Raw genomic sequence first — 17275 nt, forward strand, 5'->3', positions numbered from 1 at the left:
ATGGCTTCCCAAGGTCGTCGGTTTGTCTGTCTGGCCTCTTAAGGTCATGGACTCGTCTATCTGGGCTCTCAAAATCTAGCTTCCTAAAGTCGCCTGTTTGCCTGTCTGGTCTCTTGAGGTCATTGACTCGTCAGTATATGGCTTCCCAAGGTCGTCTGTTTGCCTGTCTGTCTGTCTGTCTGTCTGTCTGTCTGTCTGGCCTCTTAAGGTCATTGACCCGTCTATCTGGGCTCTCAAAATCTAGCTTCCTAAAGTCGCCTGTCTAGTCTCTTGAGGTCATTGACTCGTCAGTATGGCTTCCCAACGTCGTCTGTTTGTCTGTCTGTTTGGCCTCTTAAGGTCATTGATCTGCCTTGCTGGCCTCTCGAGATTGTGTGACTGCTTGTCTGGCTGTCCAAGGTCCGTTTGCCTGTCTGTTTGGTTTCTTAAGGTCATTCACCGGTGTATCTGGATTCTAAAGATCGCTGATTTACCTGTCTAGTTTTCCAAAATCGATTGTCTGCCTCTTCGGCCTCTCATATAGTCATTGACGCGTCAGTATGGCTTCCCAAGGTTATCGGTCCACCTGTCCGACTATTTAAGGTCATTGACCCGCTCTCGAGGGTGTCTCAGTAGGATACTGTACAAAGTAGGTATGTTCGTCCGTAATTTTGTTCCTCATTTGATAAACTGGGTATCACATCCGAAAATCGAATGTAAATTTTGAATTTTTTAAACTCGCAATTAGTATTACCGAACATTTAACAATATAATTATGTGTAGTATTCGTAATTTACGGTTTTGGACTGAGACCATACTCAATGGTTGCCCATAAAAGTTTTATGCTTTAAACATAAATCAAGAAATTGGAAAAGAGGAACGTCCTCCTCCCTTACATGTACCTCCTAAGCTAGTCCGAAAGTGAGAAAATGAAAGTGTTTTTTTAGTTAGTGTGGTGATATGACTCCATAAAAAAATTTTAGTACTATTTTTTTTTTTTTCATATTGATCATTTAATGACATTGACGATTAAGAACTGTTCCTTTTCAGGAAACATGCGTATTTTTGAAATTTATTTTTGTTGTTTGATCGTTTTAATCATCAAACTTCAAAAATGGTTTAATTTTCATTAAAATAGGTAGGTACCTATCAATTTTTTCTCTACATTTTGCTTTTCCATAGTTCTACACAGTCGTGTTTCGAATTAAACCATACGAATGTACTAAAATTAGGTGACAATGTTGTTGAACTCTGACAAAACCTGGAACACCAAAATACATACATAATACGCACTTACTCGCATTAATTTTAAAAATAATTTGGAAAAATAAATGTGCAACTCCGGGTATAGTACACTACACGCATCGTTGTTGTCAGACACAGAAGACTCGTGTATAATACTGTGTGAGAACCAGCTGTACATGCTCGTAAAATTGGCCACACACACAAATTACACGACGTCGTCGGCATCGCGTCGGTGTCGACGACGCCGAGCCATTTCAAAATCTCTTCTCGCTCGGGCTTTATAATGAAGACTTTAGGAAATTACACGTATCGCGTTGTCAACTTGTACGTTCATAAATCAGACGACATGGACGAGTCGAGTATTCGGCGTGCGGTTGGTTGGATTTTGGAAGGTAATTGTTATTATAATTTCGATTTTCCTCGTTTACATTTACCTCTGTGTGAGCTGAGGTGGTACAGGAAGCAACAATTCGCTGGGCTGGTTTGACGAATACACAGATTCCTGCGGTGGAAAGTTGAAAACAAGCGAGGGTGCTTTGTAGTATATAGCGCTGGAAATAGGAAATTGTGCGAAATTATAGCCTACGTGTGAAGTTATTGGGCTATCTAACGAGTAGGCGTTGGAAGAAATCATACGAAAGTAAGTAGAAGATGAAGGATGAAGAGGGTGGACGATCAGGCAGATTCGATAGATAGTTTCAAAGATAATATTGACGGAAGAATAATTTCGTTTGAAAGTTTCCGGGCTACTTAAGCAGCTTACGTTTGGGTGAATAATGGCGATGATGTCGATAATGGCGATGGTACATCGTAACTCGATGTACCTTTAATTGTATTTAACTTGGAGATGGGTTTATAAGGCTATTTTAAGAGCACGTTGGTTGGGTTGCTGTTGTAGGTGGAAAAGTTTGAATTTCAATGGGCTTACACGCTTGATGTGGTCTATAGCTACGTAGCTGATGGTCGAGGTGTACTCGAGTATGAAAAATGACACCACGATGTTGATTCGAAAGAGGGAAGAGAGTCTCTTTGAAAAAGATGGCGAAAAAAAATAAATAAATCACCCGGATCGCTTAACGCCTGCCACAATTTAACGTCTATAATTTTCGGCCAATAAGTAAACACAAGGCGAATGTAAATGAGATGTAGTGATTCGTTTGAAAAATGAACCCCGAGTTAGAAATGATTGATTATTTTTTCTTCTCGTCGAGATATCAACCTTGAACCAACAGTTTACATGCTGTTGTAGTATAAGATGATGACGAGCTTTCAAGTTGCTGCAGAAAGCGATGTCGATGTCGCGTCGATGTATCGGCGAAGAAATTTCGCATATATATTCTTGGTACTTATTATGTACGACTATAGGTAAGTTAGGTAAAATGTACATAAACCGGTAGTTCTAAAGAGAAGAAATTTTTTGATTCTACAATGAACAATGACCTGAAAATGTACATACGTACGGTATAGATTGTCTCGAAAGAACAGGATATGTCACCTTTTAGGTACAATGACAAGCTTCCATTTTTGCCTGTACGACGACGTTTTGTTGTGTTCCGGTATGTGTAGCTTCTAGATGTGTATTTCGAACTGACCACGACCTACTAACGGTCGTCGTGATCGATTGCATTCAACTTGGTCATTTTGTCTTAAGGCCAAGCCACACTATGACATGCGTTCGAAAAATAACGCGTATTCCGTGTGTACAAATAATACGAGTACGAGTAATTATCGGGGCGGTCGGATTTCGTTTTTTAAAAATTCCCTAACGTCGTCGTGTTCATTGAGCGAGCAAATTCGCCAAAAATACAACCATCTGAATTGTTCGCGTTTTAACGGTTTGTGCGATTGCGGTGGTGTTCATGCAAAGTGAGTTGTTTTTTTGGTGTAATTCTTAAAAAATTGTGTTTTATACATATGTTATTCGTTGATTCTCTGTTGTTCGGGGTGCCTCAGGTGTTCCTGCAAATTGATGTGGTGTTTTGTGTTGTCGAGTTTCTTTCGAGTTTTTTTTTTTACGTACCTCTTGGATTTCTTTGGTTCGAGTTGAGTTTTCGTAAGCTCCAAGGGTGATTTGTTTTGTATTTTGTTTTATGTTTATCCACCAATCATTCGTTCAATTTTCATATAGATCACTATGATTTTTGCTGTGGAAAATTGTTTCTAAACACCTGTTTGTTTTTCTAAAAAAGAATTGAGAATTAAGAAAAATGAAACAATTTAAATGAAAATATATTTTAAAAATTCGTTTAAAAAGCAAGTGAATAATTTAAAAAGGATTATATTCAAGTCTTGAGAAGTCTAGTTGTGGATTTTGAAACGCGAATGATTTTAATCAGTTTCCAAAAAAGAAACGTCTTGCCCACTTGGACATGAATTTCATTCATTTTCCTTCCAGATGGTAGTCTACGAGATAGCTATCATCAGAGCTCGTACTCGATTACTTCTCAAGCAAATAAGTTACTAAAATTAAAATCGATTTAAAAAATTTAATTTAATTTTTCCAAATCTTGATTCAATGATTCTATGAGTAAAAAGTCTTGCTTTTTGTAAAAATTGCCACAAAGTCTTAATAATTGCCAAAAATGACTAAAAATTGTCTTTTTTGGCAAAAATTGTCTAAAATTATTACTTTTTGGAAAATGTTGCTTTTTTTGACAGAAATTACCAAAAATGTCACTTTTTGTCAAAAATTGCTAAGAAGTACCGTCTTTGGGACAATTTGCTTGAAATTTCACAAAGTCTCGATTTCACCTTAAATTGACGAAAATTCTCGCTTGTTATCAAAATAGATAAAAAGTCTTAATTTTTTTCACCTAAAATTGCCAAAAATCCTCACTTTTTGACTAAAATTGCAAATAAGTACTACTTTTGGACCAATAATTCTCAAGTCTTGCCTTTTGCTAAAATAAAACTGTCAAAGTCTCGCTTTCTGCCAAAAATTTGTCAAAATTCAAAAGTTTTACTTTTTGCCTGCAAAAATTGAAAAATGTTTCATTTTCCCTCCAAAAATTCTCACTTTCTTTGCTAATTATTTTTGCATTTATGCGGTCCAACTGCAAAATTTAAGGTCTTATAGAGGTTGGAATTTTTCAAAATTTCCTACAAATTTGCGTGAACAAATTTATAGTTTGATGATTAGGTATTCCTGAAAACGTCCAGTTTCTGGTCACATTTTTGTTTTGAAGTTCGATTTTGGTATCCTTTGGGAATATAGTGTTTTTGGGGGGCCCTTTTTCAACAAAACTGTGTACAAAATGGCGAAAAATGTAAATGACGTACTGAAACTCTAGAAATCTTTCATTTTGGTGATATTTCATGCAATGTCGCATTTTGAGAACTCACTTTCGAGATGAGATGAGAAAAAGTATATTTTTATAGCCTAAATAATTTTCCAATAAAAAATAGTTGCGCATCTGCTACATAAGAAAATGGAAATCTTCAAGTTTTGCTTCTTTTCAATTTCCAAAGTATTTTGTGGATCACTTTTTTTCTTGTGTGAGAAAAAAGTGTAAGTATTTTTATATAAGTTTTTCAACAAGAAAATCCATAAAATCTTGAAAAGTGTGATTGGGCAGTTGCAACTTATGTTTTGATTTTAATCACACGAAAAATTTTAAAATTGAATCTTTAGAATCGAAATTAAAGTTTCGAAATTTGAAAAAAAAATAGGCAATGAAAAAATTTGATGTCAAGTCCCACTTTTTCAGCGTAGGATGAATTTTTTAAATATATACGTAAATCATATCTTGAAAAATTATTAATTAGATTTTCAAAAAATAAATTTTATTCCAAAAATTTTGAAGAAGTTGGATGTGAAAAAATCAAAATTTTAAACGATAAATTAAGTTGTCAAAATTTTGGTTTCGAGGATTTAAGAGGTGTTTTCTTGTTTTACGTAGCTTGATCTATTCCAATCAGAATGCATCAAAATGATTCCCTTGCCCCAGGATCAAATTTTGAGCGGTCAAAATTGATTTTTCGATTTTTCATTTGAAGAGTCAATTTTACCTCTGATTATAGGTTAAATGACTTTCAAATTTTTTTTTCGTGATTTGCCGACTTTTTTGAATTAAAAATTGACGTATGTGGTAGCAAAATTTCGTTTATTTTCGAAAATTTACTAAAAATTTTAAAAATCAACATTTTTTGCTCCGCGAAATTTGATTTTGAGAAATTTCAGCTAAAAGCAATAACAAATCATGGAGATCTCTGTTTTTTTTTTTTTTTTGAAAAGAAATTAAAATTGACGTTGATTATTTCAACGTGACTTCTCTCGGAAACACCCTGTTTTTAAAACCAAAATCAAACGAAATAAGGAAATGTACCATTCATTATCCTAAACACGAGAAAATGAATTCGTTAGGTAATACCTACCTTTGCGGAATTTTCCAAAAAAAAAAGTTTCCTCAACTTCTACGAGTTTGCTCAAACGAGATTAAAATTTCAATTTTTCTCATCATCCGAGAACAGTTTCCAATTCTCGGTTGAGAAACTGAGGATTACCTGCGGCGAAATAACCGCGATTAAAAAACATCGCTCGTCAAAAAGTAGGGATCTTTTTGTAGATTGAATTACACAAGGATAAGGATGAATTTCTTCAACAACGAAAAACACTCGACCAAGTATCAATTTGCTAACAATGCAATCCGTGTTGTTTTCACCTTGACAAAGCATCGTAAAAGAGTATACAGAAAATTAAAACAAAATTGATGTTTTTTTTTCTGTTTGGTTTGCGTAAAAGTGCAGAAAACTTATGCTCCGGCGACTACGTATCTATAAATTCATTACCACGCCGTAATAAATTCTCCGGTATTCGAATCGGAGCGGAGTTTTATAAAACGCCGGGGAATTACGAGCCAGAGTCGCGTCTTTCATTCTGCCCCCTCGTGTCTTCTCGTCTGCGATCGAAATGTTAACGTAATTCTATATCTTTAACGATGCGAAAATTTTGAATAAAGTTTACTCTTTTTTGAAAATTAGATCAGAAACGCGAATTGCGTCTTAAGCTACCAGTAGCGAAACTTCGTCGTAATACGTTTTTTTGCACGCTCGACAGACGCAGGCATTTGTACATTTTGTATGTATTCGAAAAGTTCGCGAGGCCATGCAGCAAATCCGCAGACAAATGAAGAGACCAATCTGATGCTTTAAACGACAGCGACAAAATAACAACTACACAACAAGTTATTGAACAGGCGACATTTAAAACAGCTCGCTGCTCAGCCCACGCAACCCACGCCAATTGGTTTTATCTTTTTACATCCTTGACATTTGAGGTTTTGCCACATTTTCAAGGACGTCTATGGTTGGTTTGCTTGCGTGTGACTTGGAAAATGAAAAAAGTCAGGTGACTCGTTATCGTGAATTCCACCTAAGGCCGATACCACTCCTCTATTCTGAATATTCGATACTTTCAAAGTCTCGCTACCTCGTTTCCGTATACTTTTACCTACTGTATAAAAAATAATGAAGTGAAATCCTTCATCCCTGCATCTCCCCTACTTAAAAATCTCGTCTACGTGCACTCGACGCGACGACGACGACGTCGAAAAAAAAGGCTGCAACGTAACACAACACACGAACAAAAGCCCGTCGGGACACTTTCATCGTGGAATGATATCGCGAATCAGACGCTGCAACGTCCTTTTTAATTGAAAAAGGTACGACGAACCTTTTGCGTCATATATTTTCTACCTACCTTGTAGTCTATCTCTTTTGTGTATTGCATATACCTTTGCAATGCCTTCCAAAACACATACACATAGTTTATCCGTGTGTACTTCTGCCCTTCGGCCTCGTGTCTAGCTTGCGATAAAAAAAAAAAAAAAAAAAAAAACTTTCCCAAGTGCTAAATTTAATTAACGCCGTCGTATTAGATGATCTCGTGGCTGTAAAGTTTAACAAAATGAAAAAAATCTCGACTGTAAAAAAAACTTGTAATGAGTTATACTCGTATATTGTAAAAGTTGCTGCGCTTTAATAGCTGAAAAGGATTAGCAAATAGTTAATGGGTACCTACTTTGATTTATTTTGTGGTTAAACTGGTTGCAATTTTTTTGAATTGCATGTTTGAAGTTTTTACGAAAAATTAATACTTGACTTGTAAATTTTTGTCTTTCCTTTGGCGAATTGTTGGTGACAAAAATCACCAGAGTACTGGAGAGGGAGGATGTTTTGGACACTTTTCTTTGATTTGAAATTGCAAGCGATAGGAAACACCTATAAATGTGGGGTTGGTCTCATTTGAAAGAGGATCTCAATGCGCACATTTTGACTTACTAGAAAAATTTTCAAGTTGCAAACTGAACAAACCATTGGACTTTGAAAAAACACCATTTTGGGTGGATGTGTTGGACAGCAGTGGGATGTTTTGGACACGATAGGTAGATATTTTGGACATGCTGAGAAAAGACGTTTTTTTGAATGTTTATTTTTGGAAATCCCAAATTTCAATCCATTAGAAATCAATTGTCAGTATCTGTCCACAATTTCACACAATTTCAGTTGACTCGGATTGTTTTTAATATTAGTGAGGCAATGTTGAAGAGTCGACTTTTCTATGCCATATTTTTCAGCCAGTGCTGGCCTGCTCAAATCGACATATTTTCAGGAGGCAACTTCAAATCGTTCTTGATTAGCATTTATCATTCCAGACTCATTAAAAGTCTTTCCTGGATTTGTCGAATAAAACTGAAGCATTCTTACACACAAACATAACAAATTAACACAAATTTATCGCAGTGTCCAAAACATCCCCACTATGCCATTTCTACTTAAACTGGCTGTGGGAAAAAAGTATCAGTTTTTCACGAAAAGGTAATTAGTGATTATTGACGAGAAGGAATCAGAGATTTCATTTCACTTGGGCTCTTGACGAAATTCCTCACAGTTATTTTTCAGGAGCTCAAAATGTGAGACAAATTTTTTTTCCAAAAACAGCACTTTAAAACAAAAGCTGAAATATTGTTATCACACGATTTGGTATCCGGTAAATGTCGTCAAATATCAGTTGTGGTACAACATTGTCACATAATAGTGAAAACCCGGTCAAAAAAAATCAAACCAACTCGTCAAACCAGCAACTGTCCAAAACATCCACCTGTCCAAAACATCCTCCCTCTCCAGGCTTCACGACTGTTGAAATTTTTTTTGACTGTCTATGGTGACTCTGGTAATCACCAGAATGTCCACATGACCCTTGAAATTTTTTCTGAATGTCTGGTGACTCTTTGGTGAATTCTGGTGACTTCATGTTGATAAAGTCACCATGAGAGTTTCATCTTTCTTCAGGCGAATTGTTGGTGAAGAAATCACCAGAGTGCTCTCATGGCCCTAGAAAAATTTTTTGAATGTCTGGCGGCTCTTTGGTGAATTCTGGTGATTTCTTGGTGACATATTCACCAGAAGTCACCATGAGAATTTCCGTCCTTCTCACGACCAATTGTTGGTGAAGAAATCACCAGAATGTCCTCATGACCCTTGAAATTTTTTTTGAATGTCTGGTGATTCTGTGGTGAATTCTAGTGACTTCATGGTGATAAGTCACCAGAAGTCACCATGAAGGTTTTTGTCTTTCTTTTGGCGAATTGATTTTCAGGTAACCACCAGAATGTCCTCATGGCTCTTGAAATTTTTTTGAATGTCTGGCACCTTTGGTGAATTATGGAGACTTCTTGATGACATATTCACCAAAAGTCACCATGAGGGTTTCATCCTTCTCATGGCAAATTGTTGGTGAAGAAATCACCAGAATGTCCTCATGTCGTCATCATGTAGTAGCTCGGCTTGGATCATCAAGAGGAGCCAGTCCCCAGGGACAGATGAGAAGGCAAAGACAACACCAGGGGTATTCTGCACGTCCACGTTGTGAGGGGTGGTAACATGTTGCTGCTTGATGGACTTGGAATCGATAAACATGGCAAAAGCAGAATTCTCCAGTTGGTGGAATGATGGGGAGGAGTGGTGAGCCGAAGGCCAAGACTACATAAATATGGATTACAAACACGAATGCAAAATAGCTGCAGAACACCAACAACTCACTTGTTCCAGCCCCGGGGAAGCCAAGAGCTTCAGAGTGAGAAGGCAAATGCCAGCGCCTAAAAACTGGCAAATTTGGCTAAGGGAGTAAACCCCAAAAGAAAATGATGGTGGAAGGCAACAGGAAACCACGACCATTACATTTCCCTAGAATTATATGGACATTAATTAAGCAATGGCCCTAAGTTTCCGTCAGACCAATCCTCATCCACCAAGACAGCCGGATAGGCTACAAAAAATATGCGGGAGTCAAAACAAGGTGGAACAACATCAATGTCACAACCTGGAATGTAAGAACTTTGTATCAAATTGGAAAACTTGCTAATGTAATTATGGAAGCCAAGAGATTACAAATCGATGTATTAGGAATACATGAGACCCAATGGACTGGAAATGGTAGAAACGGGTTGATAAAGACTGTGAGACGATTTACGCTGGGAAAGATACACACAAACTAGGCGTGGGTATATTAATACGAGGGACGCTCAAAAAGTAAGGTTCCCATCCCTGGCATTTGCGTAAAAATTAACAAAAACGAAATGTTTGAAAATCGGTTGCGAATGATTCGCCAAGAAATCAATCAACTTTTTCAATCGCCAATCGTTCGTAAATGATTCGATTCGATTGTAAACAGATCAATTGCTGTACAAATATTTCAAAAAAAGTGAATCAATTCGTTCGTAAGTAAAAAGATTTTTATTTGGAGAAATTTTTCTATACATTTTTTGCATATTTTCGCATAATTATATACAAAAAAAAAATTCGAAAAACGCGTATTTTTCAGAGTTTTTTTTTTTGCAAATATACGAGTATGAGCTTTTTGCAGACAAAATTTCAATTTTATAGGTTGGTAAGAAGAAAGTACGTACTTGTAAAAAGACACATTTTGGCGAAAACAGTTTTTGTTCCCAACCCTTCAAACCGGATCTGTGGCGGTTCAAAGTTTTCTTTTGTCAATTTCACCCCTACCACTATGATAATTTTTTTGAAAAAAGTCGAGTTGAAAGGTCCATGCTTCTCCCACACATTCCGATTGGTACCTGAATTTTCTCCTCACTTTTATCTGATTGATGATCACAACATATTCACAATTTGAAAATTATTTCCTCCAAGGGATGAAACATTAGATGGGACACACTGTATATCTCGAGCATAGAAATATCATAGGCAAATTTTCTCCTTTCCTGTACACTTATCGGTTACCTACATTATTAAACGCGGAAAAAGCAAAAAGCCACCGACGAACGAGTATAAAAGCTTGGTAAATTTTCTAACTTGATACGAGAAAACAGACGTCCACCTTCATTAAACACGACGTAGAATAAACTTCAAAGTATACTCAACATACTATACATAGACCTATACACTCGTATAGTACTAGATAAGGCAACAAAATGAGTGTAGAAATTTCACGTAAAACGAGTAAAATTTGATGGGTCGTTTGGATAAGAAGCACAACAAGCGAGAATTCGAGTACAGAATAGGAACAGGAAGGGTAAAAAGGGAGACACGACGAAAGCGTCAAAAGTAAGTATTAATTTTACTCGATGAACAAAAATACAAAGAAGGTGCGAATTGGCACAGTCGAATGGAGCTTTTTACAATTTGTAAATTTGATTGAAAAATTTCTTCGCTCGGTGTACGACGCGATGTACGAGTGTACAAGTATATAGGTAAATACTACGAAGCGTAGGTACTCGTTTATGGTAAATTTTCCAAATGCTGCTGTATAAAAGGTAAAAAGAGAATTCTTTTATTGCGCCTTATACGATGTTTGAAACGAGTTATACGCGAAACAGGGACTTTCGTAATTTCGAAATTATTTTTAACAAAGTTGTACTGCAACACAAAAGGTATCTCGAGAATTTTCTAAAACTTTTCCAAACGATGCTTGTTTATAACAAGTTTTTATAATAATATCGAGCTTATTCCGCTGTCATAAGATGCGGCGCGCGAGACGCAATTTTTATCCGAGTGAAAATTTTTTTTTCACAGTAACTAAATTTAAAGCGGTGGGTACCTATTTTAAGGTTTTTCCTCGTCGATACTCCTCCCTGCGCGCAGCCTATAGCACCAAACACCGAACAGTAAAAGGATTAGAGAAGATTCGATGCAAAAATATGCGGCATTTGGTTGAGAATTTCGCAACGTGTTGTTTATATTCGGGTTAACGACGATCGCTACGTTTCAACCGAGCAAGAATTGATTATCGTAAAACCCTTATAATTTCAATTTATTATATCTACCTTCCATTCGGACGAATCGAAGCAGGGGTAAGAGAAAAATAGATGTAAAAGTTTTCAAGATGCTGGTTTATCCGCACCTTATCCTTTCACCCAACCTGCTCGATATCGATATCGAATATTACTGAGAGAATCTTAAACGATTTCAATTTTTCAGTTTACTATGTCTCGTGGAATTAATAATACGCAAAAAGGTATCTAACTTTGTAGGTAAAAATAATCCACCCTCTGTAACAATAGCCACGAAAATAGAAAACTTGATAATACGATTTCGTTCGAAATGAGAGTTTTATTTTTAAAGAATTTCAATTGACACGAGTTCGTCTGGCTATGATGACGAGTCATTGCCGACTCGATTCGTTTTTTAAATTTTAATTTAGCTAGGTACAGCCGAGCTACCTAAATGGAAAAAATTAACGTTTAAATTTTCCATTCGTATTCGCACACTGTACTTACATTCGTACACAGTCATACTCGAAAAGTTCACAATTGATGAATCTTTATCACTGGTCAAGGTTACTCTGCGTTCTTTTGTCTTTTACCCCTTCGCAGTAATTCGCGTGTGAATGCAATTTGAGAAAATCTTGTCTGGGAAAGCGAATCGATGTGTTTTAGATGTCGTATTTTGAATAATTTCTCGACCTTGAGTAATTTGCATGAAAAATTACTACTCTACGTCTCTACGACCAGTCAAGTCACGAGAAAAATAACCCCATGCAGACGTTTCGACTTTCGAGAATTTCTCGTAAATAATTTGTGACGGCGATGTATATGTGAGCGGGGAAAGGGAACAGGGAGAATGTAGGAAAATTGGTCTTCGAATGAAGAAGAAGAAAAAATACACGTACGTAAAGGACGAATGTAAACAACTGACAAGGGAAAAACTATTTTATATAGGGCACAAAATTGTATACGAATTGGACATTTGAATGGAAACGCCGTGTCAAGAAACTTTCAAATATATATTTTTACCAGATAGAAGTTCATTTTACAATTTTTAACGTAGGTATTCTGAATCTGAAAACTTATCAAAAATGTTGTACTAGTGCAAACAGGGTTGGAAAAAAGTTTATTTCTGTCCAATTTCTATTTTTAAAATCGATTTAATGTTTTTTATCGGGTATTTTTATTTTGAAGGTCGACATGTATTTCAGTAGGAAGCTTTAAACATTTTAAAAGAGTATTTTTTTGACAAAATGTCTGAAGCAGACGGTAGAAGTTTTTATAGAGGGGAATAAGAGCTGGAAAGATAGGATTAAAATTGCTTCGGTAAGTTAGCTTCGATCACAGTTTCAATATAAAAATGGTTATTCCAAAAAGTTTGTATGTAAGTACATATTTGGCTATTTTTCTTTACATTTTGAAATTTGCAGTGATGACTATAAATTGTACCTACCACTGCGTTCCAAAATAGTTATTTCCTCGGGTTTGGAATTAATATCTTTCAATATTTTGGCATAATTATAATATGAAAAAAAAAAAATTTCAAGGGCCATGAGGACTTTCTGGTGGTTACCTGAAAATCAATTCACCATAAGAAAGACAAAAACCCTCATGGTGACTTCTCACCATGAATTCACATAAATACCAAAGAGTCACCAAACAACATTCAAAAGGACTCTACAAGCATTTCACCTCTTTCATTCTGCACTCCAAGTGCGTACCTTCCCGCAAGTTGGCTGCCATGATTGTTCCCGACTTTGGCATTGAAGTCTCCCATCGAAAACACAACATTGTCTAGGTTGTTGTAGAAGTTGTTGATTTCCACTGTACTGCTTTCTGCTATTGGCGCATAAACTTGAATTTGGTTTTGGCTTGACCTCCAATCTCACAAGTAGTACCCTCTCTGATTTTGGAATTATGGCACTGATTTTATCACTGATTCTGGTATGTACGAGGGACACTCAAAAAGTAAGGTTCCCATCCCTAGCATTTGCATAAAAATTAACGAAAACGAAATGCTGAAAAATGGTTTGATTCTCTAAACTTTCTAGATCATTTTGATTAGGGTGGTTCAAAGAACAATAAAAAAATTCTATGTTTTAATTTTTTGAGCTTACCCCCTGGAAGTGTTCCATTTGGTCAGAAAACACTTGACAAAAAATTTCAGGTCAAAAAAATAATATTTAGAGGTCACACATGAGAGTTAAATCTTGAAATGGTATGAGCGCGTCAAGCGAAAACTTCCCACGGTTGCGCGCCGGGGAACGCAACGTTGCATCCCCCCATTGGATCGAAGCAGATTACAACACGTTATCCCCTCTACAATGCATGATAAGTATGTCTAGTCCTTGGTAGGCTTTTTAAGATGTTATTAATGATGAGTCAACGACAATTTTTTCAATTCCAAAGATCACTGAAGGTGAAAATACATACGAAAGATTTGAAAAGTAAAGAAAAAAGTACGAGTATGAATTTTGAGGTTGTATTATTCTATTCTAATGGAAACCAGAGGGAAAAAATTTATGGGATAAATTTACATTGAAATATGAATATTGAATATTTTATAAGATTCAGCACTTCCAAGTTGATGTTTATCAACTAAGTATTATCAATTTAACAGCTATTACTTGGTAAAAATGGAATTTTTTAATTTCTAAATTCCATTATTCGGGTTCAAATGAATTCTACAACCAAAAAAGCAAAATCAATACTTTGGAATAGTTGTTTTAAAAGCCCCCAAAAAATTGGTATCACTTAATAAGTTGTAGCGGGGATGCCACTCTCAGTACAGTTGCATAGAATCAACCCTGTCGAGCTTCATTGCGTTTTCTGCGGCAGCGTCGTGGGAAGTATTGTGCTTGCGCGTGCTCGTAGCTCTCAACATTCAATGCTTGTGCGATGTGCGTGACCTCTAAATATAATTATTTTTAAACCAAATTTTTATGGTGTCATTTTTTCATCAAAAGGAACAAAATTAGGGAGTAAGACCTTGAGATTTCAAAAAAAATGTTACATGAACCACCCTAATTTTGATATATAGGTAAGCATCTTTACAATTTGAGCCCTTGTCACTTTTAAAATCAGCTTCGCAATGGAATCGTGCTGGTCTAGTGAGATTTCAAGTTTCATCAAAATCGGTTCAGCCATTTTGTAGGTACCGTAATTTGGGGTGAATAGAATCAGTGCGGGTGAATAGGATCAAAAAAGTTTTGATCAAGTGTAGTTCAGCTTCTTATCGCTCAAACAGACTGGTTCCACCGGAAATATGACCAGCTGATAAAATACCAACACTAAGATAACTTGCCTCCGAGCTATGGTGACTGTCTCGCCGACTAAACCTTATCATGTATCTTCTCCACCTGGTAGTGCAAAAATGTACTTGTCAGAACTTCTCTCACTACCTCACTCCTATCAGAGCTATCATAATCGTTCTTTCATCAGTCGTTGGCAAATTTATTCTCGATTATACTGCTCTACTTGGATGTTGCTTTATCTTGATTGTGTTTATTCTACGAATTTTTTTCGATCGCATGGTAAGTATGTTGAAAAAAGTGGGGTGAATAGGATCACATGAAAATTCAGCTGTTTTGACGTTTTATTATTCTTTCTATCATCTTTAGGACCATGACGCATGATTATAAGACGGATCCTCGCGAATCCAGCATATTATAATCGCCGGAAATTATCGAAAAAACGTCAAAAAACTGAATTTTCAATATTGTGATCCTATTCACCCTGCTGTTTTCAGCATACTTACCATGCGAGCAAAAAATTCGTAGATTGATGATTTTTTTGCACAGATTTTTCACAGCTACCTTCCGAAATCCATATTTAAATAAAAAAATAGCGATTCCATCAACCTCCAGTTGAGTAAAGTGGACTCAAACGTGAGTGATCCTATTCTCCACAACCAACGTACCAATAGGATCAGTAATTTTGAAAGTAAAAATTGAAGGTTGGGGAATGTTGTCAAAAAAGATAAGTAGATAGACTGAATCTAGGACTCATTCTACACATTTTCATTTTTTATTCATTCTTCTACAATAATTCTGAGCAAATCTACACTCATTTGAAAAAAAAAAGTATGAAAAATTGATCCTATTCACCCCAGATTACGGTAATGAGCTTTAAAAAATGTTGAAAAGTACATAATTGCAAAAAATACAAATTTCAATTTTCAAAAATTTTAACGAAATCTTTTCCAAATCCAAGGAAAGAAATTTTCGACCAAAGTTGACCCATTAAGAGAGACAAAAAAAATTGTTTGAAAAATCAATTTTTTAGTATTTTTGAAGGTCCTTTACCCATTATAATAATACTAGATACTTATTCTGACAAAAATATATGTTGTGTATCTTAACTATAGATGTGATAAACTTTGGTATCATTTTATTTACAAGTATAATTGCACATTTTTTCCGGGTCAGAATTTTTCTATTTTTAAAAAGAACTAGAAAAAATGAATTTTTGCAACCAAAAAAAAACGCGTAAAATTAACATAAAGACCCTCAGCAAAAATGAAAAAAATTCCATTTAAAATTGCCACAGAAAAATTCTTCTCCGAATTCAAAATAAATTTCTACCCAAGATGCGGGTGCGAGGTGAGGCGATTTTTCACGTGTTGAGAATCCTTTATCACTTTCACGGGTGTCCTTAAAATCAGGATCCCCTAATTGGTAATTTTTCAAAATACCACAAATTTTTTTGAGACACCCTGTATGTGTATATCTGTCACCCGAACTTCTCCGAGATACCGAAACCTGCTGGGAAAAACTTCGTATCCTTTGGCAGGCTACCAATTAACTCCGATTGCCGCCATCGTTTGGTGCAAAAAAAAATATGGAAATTCGAGTCGTCGAAATCGCCTGCCTGCCTGACCGAAACCGAAAGAGAGATGACAGAACTGATATACCTACTCGACTACTCGCAGTCGTAGTTTTTTATTCATCGACTGGAAACGAGGGTTAATTTATTTGTATAAGGAAAACAAGCGCGGAAGAGAAAGAGGAGATGGAAAAAGTTGAACATTTTTTCTCTCGCAAATTGCTCTCCTTTTCGTTGAAAAATTTGCGTTATTTAAGGGTAAAGTTGGTTCGAGGAAATTGGTCTTTTACTTTACAAAGCGTTAGAAAAGGCTCGAGTTTGATATGCGAGTTACAGTTGGGTATAGCTATAGGTATTTTTTAAACCGTTTTCGTAATTTTCCACAGATCCCTCGAGACGTCCTGTGGGGGTTTTAGGCTTTTGATTCTAATTATGTAGAAGTTGGCCAGTCAGGTATATGAAACTTGGTTGTATGAAAGTTGCTTATCTGATATCGGCTATTGCAAAAAATATATGAATTTGTAATTTCGGGTCTCATTTTTGCTAAGGATAGTCTTTGAACTTTTTTTGGTGGAGGGATTGGAGGGGGGGGGCATAAGAGCAAGGGAATCATTAAAGGCTGGACGGAATTTCACGAGTAAAAATCAAATTCTCTTCGAAACTGTGCTATTTAAACTTGAAACCGACTATGTGTAGGTATTAATTCAGAATTGAACTCACTCCATGCGAATCAACTGCATGATAATCACGAGGTTAGAGCACCTCTTTAAAAAGGTGATCAAGCATGCTCGTCGGTGCATCTTCGTATTTATCGAAAATATGACTTCGGAAAATGCTAAGCGGTAATTCCACTGTTATTTTATAACTCGCTGAAGTGACGTATTAGCCGAGTAATTCTCGGCTTTAATGAAATGTTTACTTTGTTGTCTCGTTAGGTAAAATGGTTAAAATACAGATAGGAAGGCGGTAGAGGAGTCTTCCTAAATACTTGGAAGGAAGTAGTA

General features: G+C 36.1%; 1 protein-coding gene across 7 annotated transcripts in view; it reads left to right on the plus strand.

Moving 5' to 3' along the window:
• LOC135847985 (FERM and PDZ domain-containing protein 4) overlaps positions 1–17275 on the plus strand; it is a 192751-nt gene that overhangs the window by 125241 nt on the left and 50235 nt on the right. The window contains exon 1 of one of the 7 annotated variants that reach the window (XM_065367740.1): positions 2877–3090. The exons of 5 other annotated variants lie outside the window; for them this stretch is intronic. In XM_065367740.1, coding sequence (XP_065223812.1) covers positions 2894–3090 — 197 coding nt within the window. In that variant the 5' untranslated portion in view covers positions 2877–2893. Of the gene's footprint in view, positions 1–2876; positions 3091–17275 lie in introns of those variants that run through there. One more of the 7 variants, XM_065367744.1, reaches the window with a different exon arrangement.

Source organism: Planococcus citri, chromosome 5 (assembly GCF_950023065.1).
Source record: "Planococcus citri chromosome 5, ihPlaCitr1.1, whole genome shotgun sequence".
In the NCBI taxonomy this organism is placed as follows: domain Eukaryota; kingdom Metazoa; phylum Arthropoda; class Insecta; order Hemiptera; family Pseudococcidae; genus Planococcus; species Planococcus citri.